Raw genomic sequence first — 9,142 nt, forward strand, 5'->3', positions numbered from 1 at the left:
GGCCTTAAATTCAACCAAAAGGCTTTACCTATGATCACCAAACCACTATTGCACAAGCAGGCACATCCCGTATGCATTTACTATTTCAGCCCACAGTGTCCACAGCCAAAGAGAAATGTTGGTTACAATTCTCCACCAGCAGCCCACACGTCCCCTTCCAGCACTGTAAAGGCCAACAGCAGGATGGACATTTCCAGTTAAGTCCCAGCATAATGTCTCCGTGTTCTGTGGTGTCTTCAGCAACCGGGTCTTACTGTGTCCAGATGCCTCTGGCTGTCGTCGTCCTTATATCTGCAATAAAATCCTCCTCAACAATACCTTGGAACCTCCATGTCCTCATTGTCACTCATGAGGTCCCTGGAGCTGGTGTTCTCTTACTGTCCGGGTTCAATACCACCTCCTCTGTGATCCGGTGGCTCCTCATGTGTTTCCTAACCCTGAACTCTTCCCCAACCGCTATGCTCCTGCTCTATGAGTGGGTGGCTTACTTGCCCATACCCTGTACCATATAGCTGTTGAGGGGACTCTGGTAGGCCTGAGCATGACAAACACGGCTCTAGCAGGCCTTGCCCTTCCAATATTCCCTTTTCCTTGCTAAAAACTGTTAGATTGCATTCCTAAAGGTAGCCACCATGGTCTATTCCCTTATTTGGGCACTTCCTCCTCCTGAGGCTGACTACCAAGGTCCAGCTATCAAAGTACAGAAGTCCACCAATCAGAAGCCCCCTTTGGCTGCCCTAATTAACATGCCCAATTAAAATTAAACACCTCATCCTAATCCTTGGTTTCCTCTTTTACCTTTATAAACCACCATTTACCTATGGGCCACATCTGTCTCCTGTCTATCCAGAGGCAATCCTCTGTCCCCCCGCCCCCGGGGCAGATATCCCTTCTTCTCTCTCTTGTCCCTTACCCCTTCTTCCTCTCCATCTCCTGTCTTTGTCAATTATTCCCTGTCCTCTTCCCCCTGGGACAAATAAATCTCCTTTGTGCAAAGATCTTGGTATTGGGGTGTCTTCAGAAGTCACTGGTCCTTTCCCTGATGCTCTCCGTGCCTTGGATCTGGCTACAGGTCAGCTCAACAGCCCAGTTCTCAAAAGTCGGGACCCTCATTGCCAGCCATCTCCATCCAGCAGCAGCTAATTGGTGAGCTTTCCCTGAAACTCCCTACATTCCTACACTTCTGGTAAGCACATTCTGTTCGGTTTGGTGTGGCTGGCAAGCTCGCCTTTCAATTTGGTGACTGCCCCTCCCTATTGTGGGGAATTACCAATACGGAGTCAGGTAGAAATATAAGGGTATTTAATAGGGAAAAGCCTTACTTACAGAGCGACCTAGCCAGCTGGCGTGGTAGAGGTCTGTACAGCAAGATGCAAAGAGAAACCGAAACCAAAAACGCAGTCACTCTGACCACGCCCTCACAGGCCTGGTCAGGCACACCTGTAGCCAGCCCCTAAGAAGGCGTGGCTACAGCTTTCCCTACAGCTCCCCACTGAGAACATCCTGTTGACAGGTTCCAGGTTTCTTCAAGGGACCACTGTGTCCTTTCTTTTGGTGATGGAGTCTGGATGATGACTCACCCTTCCCAGAAATCTCCTTATCACCTCTCAAGATACATGGGGACACTCTGTCTCTCCCCCTTGTCCAACCACCCTCCACTGGTGACGGGGATCGCTTCCATCACCCAGAAAAGTCATAACCGATATTAACCGTGCACTTTAGTACCAACCAACACTCGGAATGTGTCTCTGCTTTCTCTTCTGTCTGCTCCAAGCCCTCTGTATGACTCTTACGCTTTCTGGGCTTTTATGCACTCCCAAACAGAAGAAATAAACATTAACATGGCCTGGGGCTCAGCTGGTAGACGGCTTGCCTAGCGGGCTTCCATGTCCAGTGCCGCATACATGGCAGCACCCACCAGCAGCTCAGGAAGAGAGATCAGAGGGATCAGAAGTTCAAGGTCACTTTCAGGTATAAGGAAGTATCAAGGCCATCTTGGATCAGAAGACTCTGTCTCCAAAGATAAGACTGTTCATGACCTTAGGAAAGCATTGCAATGCAGCTATTACTTTGTATATAATTAGTATGTTACTTACTATTTAAAAGAAAACTGAGGGCCAGAAAGATAACTCAGCAGGTGAAGGCACCTGTCCACGAGCCTGAAATCCTGAGTTTGACTCCTGGGACAACACGGTGGGAGGTGAAAAATGACTCCCCAAATTGTCCCCTGTCATGTGCACCTTGACAGACGATTCTCAACACGCGCACACAAGACATAGTAAAATGTAATAAAAGAACTGGCAATTATGTATCGTCTAAGTGGTCATCCTAACAGTAGTGATGAGGGTAAATATTGGTGACATCCATCTGCGGTGAAGCCAGCTTCCTGTTCATGACTACAATTTTTTTTTTTTTTGGTTTTTCGAGACGGGGTTTCTCTATGTAGCTTTGGAGGCTGTCCTGACACTCACTCTGGAGACCAGGCTGGCCTCGAACTCACAGAGATGCCTCCCGAGTGCTGGGATTAAAGGTGTGCGATGCCACCAACGTCCAGCCTAATTTTGAAGCATTTTGAGGGACAGGGAAAAGAGCTTCTACCACACAACCCTCCAGGATATCACGTGACCCTGCAATTGGCAGGTGACCTCGGCAGCAACTGTCACTGACCCCACAGACCGTTGGCCAACACTCACTTCCTGCGCTTGCGTGCCTCGTGAAGAGGCGAGTAATCGTCATCTCTGGGGACCAATGAGATGCAGCGATTCCCCAGACTTATCCAATGGAGTTTGCAAAGGGTTCTCAGAAGCCAAAGGGACCTCGAGTGTATTGTGTGGCCGAGGGTGCCTCTGTCAGGGACCCTGGAGAAGACAGACACGAGACAGGAACATATCAGGAAGCACCTTCCAAGCCCTCGATCTGGTGAGGACACTCTGGAGACACAAAGATTCTGCTGCTTAATAAGAAAAGCAGCAGTGAGAGAATAATCCCCGGGACCTGAGGAAAGAGGCCAGGGAGGATGAGACAGGGAAAGACAGGGAAGGGAGAGACAGTCTTGAGTCTGAAGGAGGAGCCTGGGCCTGGAATCCTGGTCCTCGGGAGGAGGGGGCTAGATATGTAGGCCTGAGTTTGATAAACAGGGACTGAATTCTTGGGTCTGAGGGAAACTGGGGCCTGGATTCCCTAATCTGAAGGACGGGGGCTTTGGTTTTAGGAAGCTGGGATTGTTCTCTGGGTTTGGGATCTCAAAGTCTCTGTTCTGACATTTTGTCTCTGGGGAGTAGATGGCCACCCATGAGAGAAGAAAGAGGCCACGGTTGCTACGCCTTAATGGGCGCTTTCATGGTGCACTTAGTCCTGAAGATAGGAACTGGGTGACGGGAATCTTAGGTCCTCTGGGGTGGGAGGAGCAGAAACCATTGATCACATTCCCATGACAGACAAACCCGGGCCCTCAGAATTCAAGTTCTGGGGGAACTGGGTGCTGAAAGCTGAGACTCTGAGGCCTGGGGAAGGTTCTGCTTGGCTTAAAGCAGAGGACTTCCGGGCCCTGTACCCTGCATCTAGACATGGAAGGAACAGAGTTGCTGGATTCCTGCTGTAGGGAATCCATGGCTGAGACTGAGAATCGCAACCATAGAATATATAACTTCCAAACAACTCAGGACAGACTGGCTTTGAGTTCTCATATACCCTAGAGTCAGCACAGGCCAGAAACAAACACAGAGACAGTCTGTCTGTCTGTCCGAATTGTCTTCTGGTCTCCATCACTTCCCAGGTCCTGATTGGCTCTTCCCAACTTGAGAGAAGCCATGGCAGCCTGCTGCACCCACTGTTTGCTGCTCCACTTCCTGGTGGGCTTCACCCCCTACTCGGGTAAGGGTGTAGAGGAAGAGCCGGGGGCACATTATCACTGGATGTCCACGTGCTCTACATGTCATTGAGTGTCTCTTAGCAGACAGGAGAAGGAGGAAATGACGACAGATGTGTGTGGAGAACGTGTATAAAGGCCGTCAGGAGGACAATGTGTGAGACGCACCTTACTCTGCTCACCCACTTTTGGTCACCAGAGTCCTGCCCAAATTTTCAGAGAGAAAATCAATGCCTTCCATGTCCCTTAGTCCTTCTCCAATAATGGGTGCCACCAAATTGTCCCCCTGCCTCCCTCTTGTCCTTGTCTTGGCCAGAGTACCTCTATTACCCTAGAAGGATGTTCCTTCTCTGTTTCCTGACACTATATGATGTCCCTAGGCTCGAGGACTCCATATGTGCCATCATGATGGAGAATGTAGGAAGACAAGTCACATGGGGACTTCAGAAGGCCTCACATATATTTTCATTATGTGCAGAGGTGTGTGTGTGTGTGTGTGTGTGTGTCTGTGTCTGTGTCTGTGTCTGTGTCTGTGTCTGTGTTTGTGTGCGTGTATTGTCTGTCTACATGCCTGCCTGCCGACAGTAAGGTATGTGCTCCCAATTGGTGGGTTTAAATGCAGTATTTCAAAGAGCATCAAGTGCTCTTAACCCCTAAGCCGTCTCCATAGCCCTTTAAGAAGTGGGGTTTATTCTGTAGCACATACGGGCCTACTGGAATTTTCTGTCTACTCAAAGCTTCTTGGAGTTTCCCTGAGGCCTGACAGAATTATCTTATCCTTTAAGAAGACCCCAATGCTACGTTGTAAATAAGGCGGGGGAGAAAGGAAAGGGGGCTCAGAGAGACCCATGACAAGGCAGGCAAAGGCCCCGGCATCTTGCAGCTGGGTGGAAGCATTAGTGGTGGCCACAGTGCTCAGGTTCTGCAATTACTGTGTGGCATAAGCCCTGCTGCTGGAGAATGCAACTTGGGCTGGAGAGCAAACATGGATAAGAATTGGGGTGACTCTGACCCTTGTGCTACAGAGGGAGAGGAGCCACCTTTGAGAAGGTGGGGGGGAGTGGGGGTGGGGGCAGAGCGCGTGCAGATTTGTCTGCAGGAGCAGGGCAGCTGGAGCCGCACATTTGTCACCTGGGAAATGAGGACATGGCCAGCCACCAACTGGGGGCCGTCAAGGAGGGTGAGAGTGCTTGTGGACACTCAGTCCCCCTCCAGGAATCTGTGCATCATGGGGCACGTGAGAGTCTGTGGTGATCACGTGAGGTCCTTAGGGAAGGTCAAGTTCAAGGTCGTCCAACTAGACTGCTGTCTTCAGCCCTGACCCTAAGGAGACAGAAAGCCTAAACTCTGAAGTCCAGCTCTGCCACCTACTGCCTGGGTGACATTGGGCAAACCCCTCAGCACTTCCTGCCTCAGCTTCCCTACCTTGAGAATGCTGCCCCCTTGCTGTGGGGGAAAATGACACATGCAGGCTACAGTGAAGGTAGGAGCTGGCTCTGCAGTCCCAAGACAGAGGCTAGAGGACAGCCAGTGCCAGGCCAGCCTGAACCACACAAAAATGGGACCGCAGTAGGCTCATCTGTGGAGAACCATTTCTGTTTCCAGGCACCAAGCAGGGCCCAGTGCTCACTGGAGGTCAACATAGTGATTTCTTTGGAATCTAGAGCTTCTCAGTCCAAAGGGATAATTAGGCTGGGTGATAACTCTGATTCTAAGGGGTCTGCAATCCCTAGGGCTGGAGAAGACCGCTGGCCAAATGAGTGAGCTCTACTTTCAGTGAGAGACCCTGTACCAAAGAGGGCATGAAAACGCCCAGCACTGACCTCTGAGCGCACACATGTGTGCACACACACTCCTGAGAGCACCAACACAGACACACAGGCAGAAAGGGATGAATCCAGGCCATCTTCCTCATTATTCTATTTATCGGGACTCAAAACTAGATGGGGAGTAGAGAACGGCTGAAGAGGAGCCTACAGTGGAGGAGCAAGCCTTCCTCTCGAGGCTCTGAGAGGAGCAACAGGGTGAACAGAGCTGCAGGCTTGGAGGCTTGGACTTCTGAGTCAAAGGGATGTCACAGCCAGGGCACAGGGAGCTGACTGGGACTGTGAAAGCTGCCCTTAGCTCAGAAGCATGGCGGCTCCCAGACTCTCACAAACCCTGGTGATTTTCCTCTCCACAGATGCTGTCATATGTCAGGAGGGGATCTTGCTTCAGTTTGGCAATGGCTTCACTAAGAAACCAGTTAAATGGAAGTCATTTGACACCGAGAAAACTGGACCTGAGGAGATGTGTCAGGAGACTCTCCTGATAGTAGACGTAGGTGCGTAGGTGCGTAGGTGCGTGGGATGAGAGGGCGGGCCACACTCCCACCCCTGCCCTGGATTCTGTGCCCTACAGTTGCTGCCCAGCTCCCCTCAAGCCTGGGCTCCTCTCTGTGTGCCTTGTTTCTGGGCCATGATGGGGATATATGGGGTAGCCCTGTGCTAATTAGGGGGGAAAGCCCTGAGCTTGGTCCCCAGTACCACATGACCTGAGTGTGGCTGCAGCTGCCTATAATGGCTGCATGGAGCAGTGGGTGGAGACAGCCAGCTTCTTATGCAACTGGATAAGGACTTCCAGAGCAGCCTGGACCAGATGGGACTCGGGGTTGGGGAAGAGTGAGGAAAGGTGAAGGGAGAGAGGGAGGGAGACAGGGAGGGGAGGGAGGGGAGGGACGGAGGGACGGAGGGGGGAGGGAGGGACGGAGGGACCGAGCTAAGCCCCTGAGTCCTTTGCAGCTTTCCAGGGCAGAGGGAAAAGGAGAGAGAAACAGCACAGGGACCAGCTGTTGGTGTGAAGGGCACAGGGTGGGGAGAGGAACCCAGCAGGGTAGAAGTGATGGTGAGCACAGAGAGGCTGCAGCCTGTAGGAGGGGCTCAGGGGACACTGTGCGCACACGGTGAGCAACAAGATCTGCAAGGGACAGGGCAGAAGCGGCCAGGCTTGAGCTTCAGGCTTTGGCTCACACAGACCAGGCTGTGTCCCATTGTCACTGGGGATTGTGCTCTCCCTGTGACTGGGAACATCAAGGGACCCAAGAACTGGGCTCCCAGACATCGCCATCCTCCCCATCCGATCCTGGCTTCCGTCTTGTTCCCCTTCAGGTCCAATGTCTCTCATACTAGGGAGCAAAGGTCCCAGCAACCCTGGGGATTCCATGAATGAAATTACCACGGAGTATGCCAGCGGACCTGGAATAGTGGCTGCCTCTTACTTCAAGTTGTGTGACACTGATCTGTGCAACCACGCTGACAGCAGCCAAGTCCTACTTAAGCACCTCCTTCCTTCAAGTATGGCATCCAGGGACACGGAACTCCCGGGGGTTGCGTGTGGCTGTGGCTGAGAGTATACTTGCTCCTCTGTCCTCAGACTCCACTCGCCCAGGGACCACCCAGTGTCCTGTCTGCTTGCACTTTCAAGGTTCCTGCACCCGAAATTCCAACTATGTCCACTGTCCTAAGGGCACTGCTTGCTACACAGGTGACATTACGATTACAGGAGGTGAGTGAGGAAGGCTGCACCCCCAGGTTGAGGGAGGCTGAGGCCATAACTCCAGGGACTCAGCAGGAGGGATGGGGAACTGACTCCTGGGTCCTAGGGGGGCAGGTCAGAGGCCTGGACTGCTGTAGCAGAAAAAGGTTGGCTGGAGTCCAGAACCTTGTGTCTGAGGGAAAATTTTGGACCTTGGCTCCTGGGTCCATAGGAGGAGGGGTGGAGCCTGGGCTACTGGGTATGAAAGTTTTAGGTTTACTGAACTATCCCTCCCTGCCCCTTCCCCCTGACGGGATCTTCCTCTCCTAGGTGGATTCAGTAACACATTTAGCATTGATGGATGCCTGCACTCGTCTGGCAAAACCTTACTGAAAGGCAAAGATACAATTGGCATCTTCTCTGTGGTGGAAAAGCTTGATATGTCACTGACTGCTAACTCATTCTCACATCTGTTTGGCCCTGGCACCTCCCTCACTTGGCTGTTAGGGCTGGGGCTCTTCTTAGCCCTGTGTCTGTCAGGCTTTGACCTCTCTGCTCAACCCATTCCCCTGTGGTTCTTAAGCCCTGTTGGCTCGCACACTCAGCTGTCTTCTGATGTCATAACCTAAGACCTTACGCTTGGAATTGCCTACTCCTGCTGTGCCGGTGCCAACATCCCTAACCCCATATCTCAACCTCCTGATATTTATATACAGGAGCCGCTGAGCTCACCCTGCACCACAGCGGACATCCACAAAATGGCCACACATGTGAAATAGTAACGTCACTTTTGATTCCCCAAGGACTGGGCTTCTCTGCGAGGAAACGATGGCGCCCACTGGGATCCATTGAGAGATCTATTGCCAAGACCTGTGAAGGGGCCAGGGAGTTGTCCTGTCCTAGCCACTCTGAGGAACATGTGCCACAGGTCTTTCAAGTTAGAGTCTATGGCTCCTGGGGTGCAATGTGCCTCCTGAGAGGGCCAGGAAACCAGACCATGACAGGGTCTCCCAGTAGCCCTCACGGAGACCAGACATCAGTTTCAGCTCACTAGAACTGGATGGAGCTGAACTAGCAGAAAACCACAACTTAGAGGCAACCAATCAGCAGGCACCCCACAGCCTCTGCTAGCTCAGCAGGCGCCCCACTGCCAGCTCAAGATACCTTTCCCTACCCTGCAGCTGGAAGGTGCCTAAGCCCTGGAGCCTCCGACCAATCAGCCCAGAGACTAAACCTTTCTCCACCAGATTAATCCCTGCTCCCCTAAAAAGAAGCTTGTGACTGCCCCTTGGGGTCACTATCTGCCACCCCAACTTGTTGGAAACCATTTGCTTATTTCATACGTGACTGTTGGTCTTTTCTTGGCGGCTTCTCTCGACCCTAGCACCTGCAATTTCCTGAGTGACTCACACGCTCTCTCAGGCTTCAGTGAAGTGTTGGGGTTGCTCTGTGTTTTCTCTGCATGTTCCCTTCATAGTCAAGGGAGCGTGCCTGACTGTCAGGCATGGAAGCTTGGCAGGACAACTGGCATTAGACATCCATCTGTGTACCCTGCCTAGCCTACACTCTGCGTTGCACCCTGGCAACTACAGTCATTGCATTCTGTTTCTGATAGGAGGATAAAAGGTCTGATAGCTCTCCATAGAATTTCCAAGCCTCGGTCTTGCTGTGCACCCTCCGACCGGCCTACTTTAATTTCTCTCTGACGCATCAGTTGACCTTGGCCAGGTAGTGAGCGAGGGCACTTACAGGTCTGGCCTC

At 52.1% G+C, this 9,142-nt stretch overlaps 1 protein-coding gene across 1 annotated transcript; it reads left to right on the forward strand.

Moving 5' to 3' along the window:
• Positions 1-3,809: 3,809 nt before the first annotated feature.
• On the forward strand, positions 3,810-8,010 carry Cd177 (CD177 molecule). Its single transcript, XM_027431127.1, has 5 exons — positions 3,810-3,873; positions 6,051-6,191; positions 7,015-7,200; positions 7,280-7,411; positions 7,712-8,010. Exons 1-5 carry the CDS (start codon positions 3,810-3,812, stop codon positions 8,008-8,010), a joined length of 822 nt encoding a protein of 273 aa, XP_027286928.1.
• The last annotated feature ends 1,132 nt before the right edge of the window (positions 8,011-9,142 follow it).

The sequence above is a fragment of the Cricetulus griseus genome, chromosome 9 (assembly GCF_003668045.3).
Source record: "Cricetulus griseus strain 17A/GY chromosome 9, alternate assembly CriGri-PICRH-1.0, whole genome shotgun sequence".
Taxonomy (NCBI): Eukaryota; Metazoa; Chordata; class Mammalia; order Rodentia; family Cricetidae; genus Cricetulus; species Cricetulus griseus.

Excerpts from the sequence above, each read along its gene's own strand:
- Cd177 (XM_027431127.1), top strand. The coding sequence starts at position 3,810 with ATGGCAGCCTGCTGCACCCACTGTTTGCTGCTCCACTTCCTGGTGGGC. Across the intron at positions 3,874-6,050 it reads GGGCTTCACCCCCTACTCGG|ATGCTGTCATATGTCAGGAG; the intron begins GTAAGGGTGTAG and ends TCCTCTCCACAG. Across the intron at positions 7,412-7,711 it reads TGACATTACGATTACAGGAG|GTGGATTCAGTAACACATTT; the intron begins GTGAGTGAGGAA and ends TTCCTCTCCTAG.